This window comes from Clytia hemisphaerica, unplaced genomic scaffold (assembly GCF_902728285.1).
Source record: "Clytia hemisphaerica strain Z4C2 unplaced genomic scaffold, Clytia hemisphaerica genome assembly, whole genome shotgun sequence".
NCBI lineage: Eukaryota > Metazoa > Cnidaria > Hydrozoa > Leptothecata > Clytiidae > Clytia > Clytia hemisphaerica.
Window position 1 is genome coordinate 213,657 of NW_027103927.1, and position 16,641 is coordinate 230,297.

Consider the following 16,641-nt stretch of genomic DNA (forward strand, 5'->3'; position numbering starts at 1 on the left):
TGCTGGCTTGAAATTTTCACAGAATTATCTTGATGTACTATTTCATTGATTTCTAGAAAGATTTCACTGAAATATTGTGAAGGCATTTCGAGGCACCTTATTAATCTTTGAGTTCTTTCAGCCCAGCCATTTTGTGCTTGTTTAAATTTCTTATTGTTGATCTTTCCTGCACAATGATATTATAATGCAAGTGTATTATCAAGGGCATATCATTAAAGTCTAAAACGCACTGCGAAGTAAGTATTAACGACAAACTAATAAAGTTTACCATTAAAGATGCTACACTACTTATTTCTTGATCAACAAATAGTCATCAAATACGACAGAGATAGAACAGTAGAAATTCAGATGTTATCATTCCAGCCGCGGCTTTCTTATACTATGATCATAGATAGTTTTTCGCCAAAATTAAAATTATAAGAACTATATTTAAGATAAAAACTTTCCTGTCAGTTTGAGTGATAAATTTTGAAGGTGCTGGCTTGAAATTTTCACAGAATTATCTTGATGTACTATTTCATTGATTTCTAGAAAGATTTCACTGAAATATTGTGAAGGCATTTCGAGGCACCTTATTAATCTTTGAGTTCTTTCAGCCCAGCCATTTTGTGCTTGTTTAAATTTCTTATTGTTGATCTTTCCTGCACAATGATATTATAATGCAAGTGTATTATCAAGGGCATATCATTAAAGTCTAAAACGCACTGCGAAGTAAGTATTAACGACAAACTAATAAAGTTTACCATTAAAGATGCTACACTACTTATTTCTTGATCAACAAATAGTCATCAAATACGACAGAGATAGAACAGTAGAAATTCAGATGTTATCATTCCAGCCGCGGCTTTCTTATACTATGATCATAGTGTAATCCAAGCTAAGTAATACAAACTTTTTGGACAGCACTCATCGGTACATATAGAGTTTGGAAACTATTCTAGTCGCGAGTTAGGGAGTTGCTAGTTTCGAGTTGGGGAGTTGCTAGTTTCGAGTTGGGGAGTTAAAAAATTACCGGCTACCGAAAAAGAATAACATACATCAAAAGTACAATTTTGAAAGTAAATGTAATATGAGAGTAATATATAACACATATAATACGTGTATAATACATATACCACCTGTAATATGCTTATTTGCCTTAAACACGTGCGCTGAGAGCATGGAAAGCTATTTTCTACTGTCAATTCATATCCATTTATATTTCCTGCATCACATTGAGTATAAATATAATTCTTGATTAAAGTGACTTTAGAACCATTGTATTTTATAATGTGATCAAATTTTTTATTAAAAAGTGTGAATTCCAATGATAAAATGACAAAAGAAAGTGTCATTATTTTTTCTAGCTCTATAAGCTATCTCTACGAATCTTTTGAGGCTAAGATGACTGTCAACTTATATCCTTTTATACAATAAGCATCACTTGCAGTATGATCAATATTTTTTGGGAAATTAGTTTGACAAGCATTGTATTTAAAGATTGTGTCAATATTTTTACAAGGACGTGTCATGTTGTCAGCATTATGACAATGACATAACAGTACTAAGTATTTTGGCTTTGCTAGCCAGCAACTTACCATTTCATGATCTTAAAGTCAATAATATGTTTGGTACTGGCTAATTTGAAATTTGTACTTTTGGGCTACATTAATCTAAATTAGAAAATTTTCGGTCGCCGTAAGGTTTTACGAACTCCCCAACTCGAAACTAGCAACTCCCCAACTCCCCAACTCACCAACTAGAACATTACCTAGACTCGTACATATATTGTGTATTGAATATGTTGAACAGTGAAAAATAATGCAGCTATTATTTATATTTTGACTTTTCACGACATGTTTCGGACAATAGTCTGTATAAAAAATCCTGGTCTGGAAGCTTATTGTTTTAACTTTTTGTTAGCTTTTTCTTTTGGTAATATCAAAAGATAAAAATCGATTTGCTCAGTTTTTGATCACGTTACCAAATATTCCTATTGGGATTGGTTTCAGATTTAATCACATGATCAAAAAGTGAGCAAAACAAACTAATTTCTCAACGCAAGTTCAATAGAAACAGTGGAAAGAAACAAAAGGCTTCCACTTCCAGACCGGGGTTTTTTATACGGACTATGTTCGGACTCGGTCCGTTCTCAAGGGAATGATATTGTGATTATTGTGTATTGAATACAAACACTTTTTCATAAGTTCCTAGAGAACTTGCCTAAAGGTTGAGATTCTGAGCGTGTTCTTATTTTTCCTTTATGAATTATGAGTATGCCGATGATATTTAGGCAGAAGAATTCTAGACACCCGGGGGAGGAGGCACTCATAAAGTAAGTGACCTACCATATTGTGGCTATTCGATGTTTTTTCATACCATGAAAATCAAATGCCAAAATCATATAGTGGGTGATTAGATTTAGACATGAGCGATAAAATTTCTACACTTGGTCGTCAGAGGTTGATATTTTCTTTGAAAACTGCGGCCTCTGATAGCTTTTTTATTTTCAATGTATATATATATATAGCTCATATCAAAATCAAAATCAGGAAATTTTGAAATTAATTGAATAGCTTTAGAATCTTTTTCACCAGCAACATTAGTTACTGAGTTTATGTATATTTGAGATAAGCCGTTCTTGAGATCATTCAGACTTGGAGACAGTGAAGTATGACAATGATTACATATAAGATAGATATGAATGATATATATAGTATATTATAAAAAGTCTAATATATTGTCAAAAATTATGAATACGCAATAGTTTTATTGTTGAAATTTTACATAATGAGAAAATTACTTTTTGCTTTGGAGATAACTTTCACATTTCTTATACAACAAATTCAAAAACTTTTTGAACTCGTTGTAAAAGCGTACTTTAAATCTGTAGCCGACGATTTTTCCACGGTTGAGAGTGTCATGTAAAGTCATTCGGATATCGCTGACTTTGTCTTTGTGGACTTTCACTTTCTGCACCAAGGCGTTTGTACTGGTCCCAATAGCTTTGATATCTTTACTCATCTTTTCGATTTCCTCGATTGTTTTATCGAATCCTTTTTCGATTTGTTTGATAGTGTGACCTTCAATGACGCCTGATACAACCCCATACGTTATAGGACAAACAATGACAGCCAGGATCGGTTTAACCAATGTTAATAAACATACCGCTAAACAGAACAAGAAGGAGGTTAATGAAGTCGAACCCAGTCCCTTAGTTTACTATTGATGATTCTGATGGTGCCCACAAACGAGTCCACAAGTAGCCTTGGGAGCGAGGTTGTATTTTTTTTTAATTTGATAGCTCAATTGGATGACTGTACCGAAAAGTTATGCTAATTATAAGATTTTGAGACTCTACAGGGTTGGACAGTAAGACATGCCTTAAAAAAACATAAAACCTAATTATAGTATAAGACCTCTGACCTATGATTGTAAAATTTTGCATAACGTCGCTACAATCAGTGTGCCAGAACATATTGGCAATTTTGGCTATTTTACCATTTTTCGAAAATTGAAGTTCGAGCGAGAATGTCAATTTCGGGCCTTCAACCTGGTTTCATCGAATATTTCGATCTGGGAGGGATTTATTGATTTCTAGGCTATATTTCAAGTCCTACCGGACTATTTTTGAACTTTCGGATCCTCAGATCCTAAGGTCCTAAGTCTTGAGTTTAGCGTTAAAACTCAGAGTTAGAAACTCTACCTACGTTGTAAGTTCCAAGTTGTTTGTGGTTATAAAATTTCGTGGGGAATTTCTCTTTTGTGCCAAGTATTTTGGCACTGATTGTAGTAAAGCTTCAGAGTGTCAAGAAACGATTGAGGGTATCATGGAATGGTGGAAAACACTTTATTGAACTGGCGTATTTCAAAGTTCTCGGACTTATGAAAAATGCAAGATCGATATCTGATGAATGATAGCCATCAACTTACCAGCACCACCATAAGCTCCACCGCGTACCGCTTTGATGATCTCCTTTTCATTTGATACGGCTATAGATTTCTTCTTACTAACCCACGATTTCAGTTTGAGCATTTCACCTTCGACTGAAAAATAAGATAACAAATTTTAGTAAGAAATTTTACAAGCTGTTTAAAATTATTTGAGAAAGATTACACTTTGTTTAGTCATAACCCTTGTTGAAGATCACTAAGGAACCAAAACGTTTAGTTGGAAGCTATCTCAAAAACTGAGCGTGAAAGAGATGGGGTTTGCTAGTCCTACTACTCTCATCTCCAATATACTTAGACCACTTATACCTCATTCGCTAGATCGGTGATGGATTGAACTAAAAAAGGTATAACTATACTACTAGAGGTAACTCGGATAAACAAGGAGCATTGAAATTTGTTCAAATCATAGAACATTTATAAGGGTTTGTTTAACTGAAAAGATTAGAAAATTTGCTCGACTTAAGGAGAGCTTCGAGATACAATTGACGCTCTTTTATTCCGACGTTCTACTATTCGATACGCTCCATTATTCGATAATATTAAAAGTCAAGGTCAACAAGAAAGTCTCATAAACGACATTGTACTATTTGATGCGCTCCCGTATTCGACGAAAATTCTATTCCCCTTGAAAATCGAATTAGAGAGAGTCAACTATATAGTAATCTCGCAAACCTGTAGCAGCACCAGTGATAGCTGCCGTCATATAATCCATTGCTTCTTGGATAGGTTTCTCCATTTCCTTTGCTTCTTCCATAAACACTTCAATAGCGAACTTGATATCATCATCTGATCGACCCTCACCAAGAATCAAGATCAAACCGCCACAGAGACTCTTCAGTTTAGAAATAACAACTCTGGCACGATCTAAAGCGAACTCCGATTCTCTATGGACTCGTAGAATAACCTGTACTGCATGCTGTTGTTCCTTGTCGAGTCCGATGTTCAATTTATTCAAGGATTTTGCTACGTTTGTGAGCTTTTCGATGATCTCCAGCTTTTTAGCCCCATTGTGCAAGTTGACGATCAGATCATTGTAATTTTTGACACCTATTAAAACCAATTCTTCTAGATCTTGTTTTTTCTGTGGAGCAGCTGCAATTCTTCTAATATTTCTGATGGAGGTTTTCCGATTTCTGAGAATAATGAAAATAGAATTCTTAGCAAGAGCACGGTGGGAGAAGTCTTACATCTTATCTCATTTTCCTTTAGAACATTTCAAAACTTTCTACTTTCCAAATGCATGGAATCGTCAAAAGTGTCCATTTTGCTTAAATCTTGACAAATTTGATAATTGAAAACCCAAGTAGGCTTTAGACACCTACTACAGCTCAGCGGAAAGGGGTATAGAACCTAATGAAACAAATCAAAAACCGTGGTAGTTTTTGAGAAAATATTAGAGGATAAAAACAGTTTACCTTTGTTAGGACTTTGGGCTCCAATGGAGACGAAATTTAAAATATTTTCAAACCAAGGATATAGTATATTGTATATATAGTATATCTATATACCAAGGATAGTATTATGTGAAAAGACGGTAGAAACAGCCTAAACTCACCTGAGTTTAACACAACTGCAGAATGTTGCCACGCTCAGTATGACCACAAGTGCTATGAAAGTTCCCTTCATGTTGGCTTCTTTGTTCTTCGCTACTAGTTTGTTGCTCCAAAACGACTTTGATGCTTCGAATATGTTGAATGGTTTGCCATCTTATTTTAAACCTCTTTTATAGTGATCATAGGTGTCATTCGATACTGACTACGTGGTCAGAAAAAGTTGAAATATAAACTAAGCAAAGTTCTTGAATTTCATTGGTGGTTTTTGAATACCTTATAGTTTAAACTAGAGTTAACCCCTTCAATGATTGAGTTACATGCCGCTTTAGTGTTATAAACACTTTTTTATAAGAATATTTTTTGATAAGAATGTTATGGTGAAAATTCGAGCAGAGTGAAGTTGACAGATTTTTAATTTTTGTAGAATGTGGTTCGCTGCATGTTTTTAAATAAAAAATTTCGATTGGTTTGATACAAAGGAACGCACTGCAAAGGGATAAACCAAGTGAGAATTCGGGGGAACCCGACTTTCGTATCGTAAATATTCTATTCTCTTCGGTTCTCTACATATCATGGATTCTTAATATATTGGACGGAGGATCGAGACAAGATTTCCAACATATTTCGGCCAGGGCCGTTTTCAAGGTATAAATTTACCAGATTCTTTAGATGGTAAGAACAATGAGCGTGTCATCTTGTATCTCTGTGAATGACCATTTTCGTACGCACAGGCTACTTTAACCATTTTCTTATTTACTAATCGATGTGTGGTACAAAGTGAATCAGCGAGATGATTACCACTCTTATCGGGCGTTTAATTTTGTAAAATCAAAAGAGTGGTTAAAATGGCTCTTGGACGGAAACCAGGTTATAGTGCAGCGTCCTATACAAACACTATATTTCTTATATAAAAAGGCCTGTGTTGACATTTCGTATGTATCTTTTTGAGAAATTACAAAGCGCAAATCTTACTTTAACTTCGGGTTCACGCTTCTGGACACGTAATTCGTATCAGGTAACGCTTTCTATTGTCCGTTAAAAGGCATGAAGATAGGGTGACAACTTAAATATACGTCATCCAATTGTAACTTAATGCAAGTGTTATCATCATTTTTGAGATAGAGATACTTAAGTTTTTATTTTGCAAATTCATCAATTTTTATTATATTTAGCATATTTAAAATAGAGCAGAACGTCCAGTAAGGGTCAGAGAGTTTCAACTTTTTGCTCCTTGAAGTATCAAAATTTGGTCAAATTAGTCCCAATAGATAGATAGATAGATAGATAGATAGATATGAGCCCTCCGAATGCATTCGGGATGGGTCCTACCAAAGGAGTAGAAATCACGTCGCTGACAGACACTGTGACTTGACAGACGCGAGCTGCCAAGCCATGGCGTATACCATGAGACTCGAATGACACTGGGAGAGCGATGCTCACGCGAAGCCGAACCTTTATGAGTGCCATGGCAAGTCACAACGTCTGTCTAATCTACCCACACTCTTGTATCAGAGTAATGGTACCCAGTTCCCCTCACATGGCATGGGTTGACCCGGGCGAAGGTATATTCACTTGCCAAGTGAATCGTAGAGACACGGTGGGTATCGATCTCGGGCCTCCCAGGCGGGAGTCAAGGATGATAACCACTATACCACTAGTCCCAAATAAGGGTCGTAAAAATCGCAAAATTTTTCTATTTTTCTCCTTTTTAGTCCCGCTAAAGGGTCCGAGGGTCAAGAGTCGGGCGGGACATACCCGTCAGCTCGCAACCATATTACCCTCCCCCCCCCCCGGGCAAACCTCCAAATGCTTTTCTTCTTGATGCTCAGCAATTGAGGGAATGATCAAGGGTAAGTGGAGAAATCCAGGGAAATGAGTGGTGACTTCCCCTACCTTCGCGGATGGACAGCTATAGAAAAGGGAGCCTTCTAGTCACCCTCAGCTGTGTTCGCAAACTTATCTAAATAGAGCAGAAAAATACGGAAACTTTGATCAACGTTAGATTGTGGTAGACTTGTAGTATAACCTACCTTGTATCAATGGAAAAACTTAAATGTTTTTTCCTAAACCAGAGAGAAAATTAGCAACTGTTAGCTCAAATCAAATTTATTTTCCGTAAAGACAACAAAGGATTCCAACTGAAAATACTAAGAGACATACAATGACTACTCAGTCTAATAGAAGTCTTAATTCATCTAAAAGCCTGGCGTTACATACGTAAAGAAATTCGTCGGTGAAAATGAAGTTTCTTTGGTAAGTGACAGAAATTTTTGCTGACGAATATTTTTATCGATAACAAGTTATGTTAGGTGGCAAATTAAAAATGTCGTAAGTGTTATATGTCGGTGTTTTTCTGCGAATTTAGTATTTTTTGCTTTTACTCGTTAGTACTGGTGAGGATCTCAAAAATGATTGCTCGCAATTCGAAAGACCAGTGAAGATGACTAAAAAGTAAAACGTGGACAAAAGAATAAAAACGTCAAAACGTGATTATATAATGCAGCTTCCACAAGTATTTATCCCAGAAATAATCTGTTTGCTAAGGATAGGTTCAGTGGTACTTTAAGATTTTGGAGATCAATTTTATTATAATATAGGCATTTAATGTATTATACAATATTCTTTCCGCTAACAGAACCGTAAAGTAATGGAGTAATATTCTCTATGTACAAATTAAATAAGTTGATTTAGATAGGACCTCCCCGCCCAAAAATAATTGAAGACACCCCTGTCTCAGTGATCCGCAAAGAAATTGCAGTTGCTGTATTGGACCCGGAACAGATTCCTAAAACTTAGTGTATTTTCCCAAATGGGTGGGACTTGTAAAATTTCCTATTCATTGGAGATGAAAGAGTTATCTTAGAAACTTATTTTTAACCCCCTTCTAATCAATGAAGAACTCTGTTGGCCAGCGCGATTTCCTTATAATATTTCAAAGTTCCTAAGAAAAATACCTATTTAAAGAAATATTTAAGAATTTAAACATATGTACAATTGAATTATTCAATTCATCATTTTTCGAAATGACTTTCGTTCTTGCACATATGGAAGAAAGTGTTGTTTTTTAAGTCTATAAAAACGAACGGTAAAATTGACTTTAATGAGTTTAGTTTAATACACCCACTAAGCAGACTACAGACTCACGAAGGTCCAGGTTTTGACATGCTCACGATAGAAGAATAAAAACGTGAACCAAAGAAAGGTGGAGAGAGGGCACAAATTGATCCAGAGTATACAAAAATTTAGATGTAAGGATATTCCTTACTCTTGATTTCACTTGTGTGATGCTAAATATTTTTTACTTCTGACATCAACATCTTAACACGACGAACTTTCTGCGTTATTGTTCTCATCAATCACAATTATCTCAAACGGGCTACCAACGATATTTTCCCCGCTCCAAAATACGGATAACTTATGTAATCCGATTTCCCCGATCATGTATTGTACCTCATAAACAGAATTACCCAAGTGTTTACATTTGACTTCAGTGGCGGAAAGTGAGGTGTGAAACCCCGCCATCAAAACACCTTCTCCCGCCTTCGAAGTATCGATAGTGAAAGTCTTTGCTTTATCTAAATAGGCTCTATGGAGCTGATCACCTTGAACGATACAAGCTTTAGCATTTGGTTTCGAAGATTTTTGTTGCTTCACGGAGTTCATATTAAATGGAACGTCACTGATCATTCCGTGTGCCGGCAAAATAGTCACATCAAAAGGGCTTCCCTCGACATGGAATCCGTCATATTTGATAGACATAGCATAAGATCCAGGCACACGCCCAACATATTCAATAGCGCATCCTGAAGATGATTTATCCGATTTCTGTTGGACAATATCTACGGCACCAGGACCGTCAAATTCTATGGAAAACGATTTCAAAGATGGTAGAACGGAATGGATTTTAACACTTGATGGTTTATTAACCGTAGCCGTGTGAAGGCCATCTCCCGATATTTGAAAAACACTTTCGTTGGAAGAGGGTAGAGCTTCAACACGAATGTTGAAAACTTGTTCCATGTCACGTTGTCCTTTAAACAAATCCAATATAAAGATACCGTTCTGCGAGGGCAGAAAGCGTATCTCCATTACATGTTTACCTTTCCGCGCGAGCGAATGGGATACTTTTTGTCCACTCGGTGACGTCATATCAGTGATTGTTTTCAAGTTAGTTGAAGGTTGTCCGTGCCAAACTGTAGCCACGTACGAGGATAAGATTTGTGTTGAATTCTGCGAAGTTCCCTTAGCAATAACGATAAAAGGGCTACCAGGGATATCACGACCATTTTCATGGATGTAGAATTGATAAGAACCACTTCGTTTGACTTCGTATAGAATATCAAACGAATCCCAGTCATTTTGTACTACTTTGAGTTTGCACGAATAAGGCCCGAATACTAAGATACAAACATCGGTTATCTCGACCCCTTTTGATCCGAAAACAGTGAAGCAATTTGTTTTATCAATAGAAGCTTCCTTTAGCCCCGTTCCGTAAGCTGTCATGGTTGTTTTTTGTGGTTTAGCCTGGACGCTTACTTCATAAGGAGAACCGGGTAGTATTTTCCCGCTCTTTTTATGTTTGAGAGTCACTGTGTAAGTTCCAGTCTCTTCCCGCGGGAAATTAACAGTGACCTTTCCAGCCGCGTTTTGAACGCAGGTTCCAATGATTGTTTTACCGCTCGGGAGCTTGATATCCGCAAATATTGGTAAAGATTTTCCATTGTTGTTAGCTGTGGGTGGTTCTTCATCGCTTGGAGCTGTCTCATTGATGGTTGAGAATGATTCTGTACTGTTGGTCCCCTCTGTCTTGCAAATACTCTGGTTTTCCATGGTACTTCCATCAATCACTTTGGCTGTAAAAGGACTCCCTAAAAATTAAAGTTAAGATGATAGGGGTACCAAATAGTGCTGTTAAGGATTCAAGCACTTTCCAAGATAAGCAAAAGCACTACATTTTTTAAAGTCAATTGAGGCTGATCCTAATTTGTTACGCATATCTTTTGAGGTTTGCAGATGCTGGTGGTAAAAGTGATGTGTTCCTTCCAAGGGCACTATACGAGATTAGATGGAGTTTTTATAAGATACTTTAATAATTGGTCATTCGAAATAATAAAAATGACGCGTTCTTTTTAAAAAATTAACAAAATTGTTTTATTACTGGTTAACGACCAACCAAATCAAATAAGAGCTTGTAAAATCTCCCCACTAAAGGTGCATTAGCAAGGTTAATCACGGGTTTATTTTGACCGTAAAGTGCGATACCGTAGGCCATTACATAAAAGCAAACCATGCAAGTGAAATCTTATGTACAGGCCTACAGTATCGCATTGAACGGTCTAAATAAACATTTGCTTAACCTTGCTATTAATAAGTTGTTTTTGCAAGTTATGATAATTGATGGTATCCCCAGCAGGCACAAGTCAAAGTTGTTTCAACGTTTATCTAACGTTCACAACGCCCGTATAACGTTTTATTAACGTTGAAACAACGTTGTGTACCAACTGGTTTCCACTCCACTTACCTGGGATATGTTTCAAATCATATTTGATTTCAATCTGGTAAAGACCAGGAAGCTCGACAAAATATTTAATTTTGTATAGAGCTTCTTCTTCTTCGATGTACTCAATGGACGCGCGTGAGGCTCCTTTAATGACGACGTCGAAATCACCATAGCCAGCTTCACGTGCATCTAATTTGAAACTGTTTGGTTGACTTGCAATCCCCGTAACAAGGCCTGTGGGGAATCAAGTTAAAGTTATTGCGAGCACTGCATGCAAACCATTGGAATTTTATTACAAGGAAGAATACCAATAAACTTTGTATGTACTTAGTAAGATATACCAAACGATAAAACCTAGTCTGAATAGCAGACCTTCACCAAACTGAAGAAAGAATAATTGAAAAGCAAAAATTCTGTATAGAGAATGTAAACAGTTTAATGAAAAAAAGAAGTTTCCAAATCCACTAGTAAATTCAAAATTCACAATTCGCATTTCTGTTCTAAATTTGAGAACAAATTAAGAACAATCTAAGCCTCCCAAATTGCTTATAAAATGACTCAACTTTAAGCCTCTTAAAACCTATAGGTAAAGTCAACATTTTGAGAGAATATTTTGAAAAAGGATATGACAGAACAATAAGAAAAGAGCATTGAGCATCAAATCAAATTCAATGGTATTCATAAATTGTCCTTGTCATCGAGAATGTTTACTTTCTTACCGTAACCCTTAGCAACGACACGTTCAGGATTGCTCTCCACATCTGCATTGGCAATTTCTAAAGAGAAGAAAGAATTTCTAAGGAAATAAATGGGGATTAAGAGGTTATAAACTATGGAGAAGTTCACTGTTAACCGAGTCAATTAAAGAAATAGTTAAATTTCCCAAGTCATAGCTTCAATAGACCTTATCAGAGTTTTTGATTTTTCTAGAACAGCGATGCATTGTGGGAAGAATTCTCTCGAGGAATTCCTAAGAGATTTCTTTTGTAATACCCCCGAAACAATCCCACAACGCATAGGTGTTTTAGAAAAATCAAAGACTCTAAAACTCTAATAAAAGATCTATTGAAATACAACCGTAAATCATGCACAAATTAAAAATATAATCCTAATATATCGTTAAAACAATGTAATGTCCTGGAGACGCTTATCATTAATTCAACCGTTCAGTCAATTGTACCTTGGATGTTCGATACGGTGGATGAGATAGTTATAGCACTTTCAGGGCGTTCTCCAAAGAAAGGCATTGTCTCCCTATGTATAAGTTTTCATGTATGGCACCATCGACACTATCCAAATTTCAATCAAGTTTAATGTTATGATCTTACTCTACCAACACGCAAAAGTGTACTAAAAGGACCCCTTCTTTAGAATTTGTTTTTTAATCTTTTAAGACTCGTGAAAATTGTCCCAAATTATAAACTTTAAGGATTTATGAGTTCATTTCATTATGTCGCATGTAGACTTTAATCACCGTTAAAAATCTATACTATCTTTTTCTTTGAGGGTTTTAAAACCCATCAAAAGAAAGTTATAACCTAGATGTTAAACTGACACTACATATCACTGAAAAGACTAGAACGTATATAATCTTTTATAAGAACATGCTTTAAAAACATTGAAGGAGTCATTAGAAAAGCTTAAAGCAATTAAGGCAGATGGCAAATTTCTACAAGATCAAATCTTTAATTTGAGGGAAATCAAAACCGGACTGTGGTAAAATCAGAGTCAGCTTCAATACAAAGTACTAAAAAATGGGACAAAATAATTTCAAAGTGTTCCCAAAGAAAAGAGAAACAGAGATTTGTCATTTTTTCGACATACTTCTCACACAAATAGTAAAACTCCTTTTGACAGTAAGATGACACCATCAAAATGTGTGTCCCATCCCATCTTGGAATTCTCTAAAGTTGAAAAGAAACTAAAAAATTGTTTCCAGCAGATGTTATTGGAGAATGCCAATCAGTTGACCACTCTTTTTACACAATTTATCGTGGCCGAAATAATAACTTTGACCTGATCTAGTCTAAAAACCAGTAAAAGTTTGTCTTTACTAGCTTTCTGTCACCTCCGATAGAAGTACTGTATATCAGATGTGAAAAATTTAAACATCAATCAAATATTTTAGGTTCAAATTTTAGTTTATAACCTTTCCACTAGAACAGCAGTCTATATCAGTATGTACCATAGCTCCCTAACAAACTTTATATGTGACATTTTCATAATGAAAAATTCTACTATTTTTGCTTTTGCAGGCGGTGATTAAATTTTACATAATTTTCAATTTCCATGTTGAGTCAAGACTGCTGTAGTTCTTAATAATCTACATCCTTGATCTCAATCGTACCGTAAAAACATCACATTGTATCCGGAAATCTTGATATGTTTTTGAGTTACTAATTTAATGAGATGGAAATTGCCAGCAAAATCTTGATATATGTGCAAATAGATAAATCTCGTCTCTCGCCAGGCATAAAAGCGCTTGTTAAATTCTGTTACATACTCTAAATCGTTGATAAGCTGTTGAAGCGTATTATACTCCATATAAAAATCTATTTTCCAGCGTACATATATTACAAGCCAATTACAAATATTAATGGAATTAATCTCAAACGTTTAATGATATGTTTTGACAAAAGCAAAGAGAAAAATTTACGAGTAGCCTTGGACATGAAGACGAACACTTTCCCGCTAACACGTTCAAACTTTTCCAATCTATCAATTCAGAAGATTCAAAAAAGAAGAAGCCAAACCATAAAGTCAAACGTATGATGTTCTTAATCACTTTTTATAACACCATGATGGTGCTAACTGAATGAATCCTTTTAATTTGGGAATCCTTACTTTAAAGCGAATACCCAATCGGGAAAATCTTCGTCTGGAAAAAGTGACGTCATTTTGGCTAAGTGATGAATATTTTTCCCCAACGAAAAATTTCCCTGACGAAGTTTTCCCTGATAAGTTATAACATAACGACTACCTAAAGGGAACTGGTTTTGGTGAATTTTGCGAAATTTCGTCAACCGAGACACTACATTATTTGAACATTCATCAAACGTCTTATGGATGTCCCGGACGTTCAGAAAAATCAAAATCATCAAATTCATACCTTCCATTTCTTCGTTGATAATTTCTTGCATGGTTACCATGGTGCTGATGATGACGTCACTTCACAAAATCTTTTTCACTTTCACTTTCAAATTTTTGCCAAAAACGAATCTTGTTTATCTGGAAAATAAAAGTAGGATTATTTTAGTTTTTGCTTGAGATATAACAAATTGCGAGACAAGACAAGAGACTTACGTAGTTTATATTGGACACACGCCTTCTCTTTTACAAACATACAGACTGGAATATACCAGGTAGAGTAAAATCAATGGAACCCTTGGTCACATCAAGGAGTTCTCTTCACTCTTATCATGTGATACCCAAAAATATTATCAATGACGCAATGAATCTGGGCCTATCAAGTACCTTCAAAATACAAATTTCAAGGCCTTTAATTTGATTCTATGATTTTGTTATTAGAAAGTAGTGTGTATGGCTCTGGGTACGAAATTGCTTTCAAAATCGTAAATCATACATTAATATGAAAAAAATTGAAGTTAGATTTAAGACTTTTAAAGCTCTGTTTTTAATGAATCGCAATTAATTAATAAGTTCATTAGGAAACTGATCATAAAGGATTAGCACTTAATCTGATCAACATTTTTACTCATTAATTTTTTTCTATAACCGTCGATTACCCAATAAAACTGAGGCTGAGGCTATTCCTGATGAGATAATAGTTGATGGCTCGAGGCGAGTCTCCTTCTTATGAATTGAAGCCACTTATTTTTGCACAAGTTGTGTCGCTAATGTGGTTTCAGATGTCGTTTCATTGAAAAGTTACCTCTTTTCCGGTAGTTTTCGAAAAATCTGCCATTCGAAAACAAGAAGAGTTATATGATTCAAAATGACATCCGCAATCGGGTACCCCCTATATGTGCCACCCTTAAGGTTCCCCTTTAGAAACCTTGCAGTGCTTGTACGGGTTAGAAAAATCAGAAAATTAAATGTGAGTCCAACTAAGTGTCGGTGAAAAAAGAAAATTTCAGCTTTTTGCTCCTTGAAGATCGATATTTGGTCAAATTAGTGTTAATAGGGGTCGTTAAGTTCACAAAAATTTCCCATTTTCCCTCATTTTTAGTACCGCTAAGGTCCGAAAGTCTAAGCGGTAGATACCGGTCAGCCCACAACTCTTGTACACCGGCCCTCTTCAATATAACGGCGAAAGTTTCAAGGCATCACTTTCTTTTTCCATCGAGTCACAGTGACAGTGGTTTCCTTTTGGATAATGGGAAATCTTTATCATGATATATTGGAATGATTTACCAAGACTTAAACTTGATGATGGAATGAATATCACATCAGCTCTAAACAAGCTCCTCGATACCGTAGAATAGAAATACTTTTTCTCATTCCCGTGAATTTCTCAGTCACTTTTTCAGGCAATCTTCTCGTTGTTTTAACATACTTCAGATAATGAATCGAATATGATTGAAGTTAAGTTTTTTCATCTACCCAAGGAGTCTATTGCCTATTTCAAAAAAACCCAGCTGGCACACAACATTGTTTCAACGTTTATCTAATGTTCATAACGTCCATATAACGTTAGATGAACGTTGAAACAACACATTGTATCTTTTCCATGGTATAGGTAGACTGGAGTCGTTTATAATGCATGTAATACTAATAATAAACACAAATAATGATACGGGATTTAGTTTGTATAAACGACTGGAAGAATCCGGTTTTCCAGCCTTATAGATACCGGGCCTAGCTACGCAGAAACTTGCGTAGCGAGAAAACAATTTATTAAGCAACAACAAACTCTCAAAATAAAATCAACTCAAATGAAACATTTTTAACACACAAATCCACACACATTTCATTTTAAAGAAATTTTTTTGAGCGAGAAAAAATTTTAATTGCGATATTGACACTTTTTTTTTGTTTGGAAATAGTGCACAAAGGTTTCTAGACGACTAAAATTTACTTTTTTTGCTTTATTTCTAATATGTCTTAATTAGTCGTCTAGCTTGCTAGACTATGGTATAGGGGAAAACGACCAACTTTAAGGTAATTAGGTTGTCTATTAGTGAGGTTAAGCATATCAGGATAATTGCGACGACGGACGAAAAATGTATAAGGCTAGTGAAAATACGAAATTTGATTGGTTGAAACTCGCTAGCCTGTTAAATTTTCGTTCGTCGTTGTGATTTTACCGATTTACTTAACCTCACTATTAACTGATCCTAGATCAACAAACTCCACTCTTCGATAGACAAATGGCAAAACAAGAAACTCACCTCAAATTAAATCCGGTTCAATCGAGCATAGCTCTGCATTTCAATAGCTCTGAAACTTATGACAGAGGTGTATCTAGTTCTGTATATAAAAAAAAGACTGTAAAATAACATAACCAAGATTCTTTTTGTATTATGAATGCTATTTAGAATGGATTATGTTGTCATACTTCTTCTATTAGAGCAAACTACGAATGGAGAAAAACTCAAAGCACCCTCCAACTGAGTGTACAAATAGAAAATTACAGCATGATTGTTTTGCTCAAATTTCTTTTATCATAAGAATATAGATGTAAAAGTAAAGGGA

At 35.4% G+C, this 16,641-nt stretch overlaps 2 protein-coding genes across 3 annotated transcripts; both read right to left on the bottom strand.

Annotated features, from left to right (window-relative positions):
- Window positions 1-2,563: 2,563 nt before the first annotated feature.
- Window positions 2,564-5,623, bottom strand: LOC136809727 (uncharacterized). Its single transcript, XM_067066274.1, has 4 exons — window positions 5,489-5,623; window positions 4,606-5,066; window positions 3,913-4,026; window positions 2,564-3,149 (listed from the first exon to the last, which is right to left on the bottom strand). Exons 1-4 carry the CDS (start codon window positions 5,557-5,559, stop codon window positions 2,779-2,781), a joined length of 1,017 nt encoding a protein of 338 aa, XP_066922375.1. The 5' UTR covers window positions 5,560-5,623; the 3' UTR covers window positions 2,564-2,778.
- A 2,424-nt stretch (window positions 5,624-8,047) lies between these two features.
- LOC136809730 (filamin-A-like) lies at window positions 8,048-16,420 on the bottom strand. Of its 2 annotated transcripts, XM_067066278.1 has the most exons (5): window positions 16,338-16,420; window positions 14,096-14,214; window positions 11,706-11,762; window positions 11,008-11,220; window positions 8,048-10,354 (listed from the first exon to the last, which is right to left on the bottom strand). In XM_067066278.1, the coding sequence occupies exons 2-5, from the start codon at window positions 14,133-14,135 to the stop codon at window positions 8,805-8,807; spliced, it is 1,860 nt and encodes a 619-aa protein (XP_066922379.1). In that variant the 5' UTR covers window positions 14,136-14,214; window positions 16,338-16,420; the 3' UTR covers window positions 8,048-8,804. The 2 variants fall into 2 exon arrangements, with proteins under 2 accessions (XP_066922379.1, XP_066922378.1); XM_067066277.1 differs by lacking the exons at window positions 14,096-14,214; window positions 16,338-16,420 and adding an exon at window positions 12,167-12,320.
- Window positions 16,421-16,641: the final 221 nt, after the last annotated feature.

What these genes read in the sequence shown, in the direction of transcription:
- LOC136809730 (XM_067066277.1), bottom strand. Translation starts at nt 12,233, where the DNA reads ATGCCTTTCTTTGGAGAACGCCCTGAAAGTGCTATAACTATCTCATCC. An exon ending in CACCGTATCGAACATCCAAG is followed by an intron (nt 11,763 to 12,166) that starts GTACAATTGACT and finishes TCTTCTCTTTAG; the next exon opens with AAATTGCCAATGCAGATGTG. An exon ending in TGATTTGAAACATATCCCAG is followed by an intron (nt 10,355 to 11,007) that starts GTAAGTGGAGTG and finishes TTTAATTTTTAG; the next exon opens with GGAGTCCTTTTACAGCCAAA.
- LOC136809727 (XM_067066274.1), bottom strand. Translation starts at nt 5,559, where the DNA reads ATGAAGGGAACTTTCATAGCACTTGTGGTCATACTGAGCGTGGCAACA. An exon ending in TGCAGTTGTGTTAAACTCAG is followed by an intron (nt 5,067 to 5,488) that starts GTGAGTTTAGGC and finishes CATTATTCTCAG; the next exon opens with AAATCGGAAAACCTCCATCA. An exon ending in TATCACTGGTGCTGCTACAG is followed by an intron (nt 4,027 to 4,605) that starts GTTTGCGAGATT and finishes CTTATTTTTCAG; the next exon opens with TCGAAGGTGAAATGCTCAAA.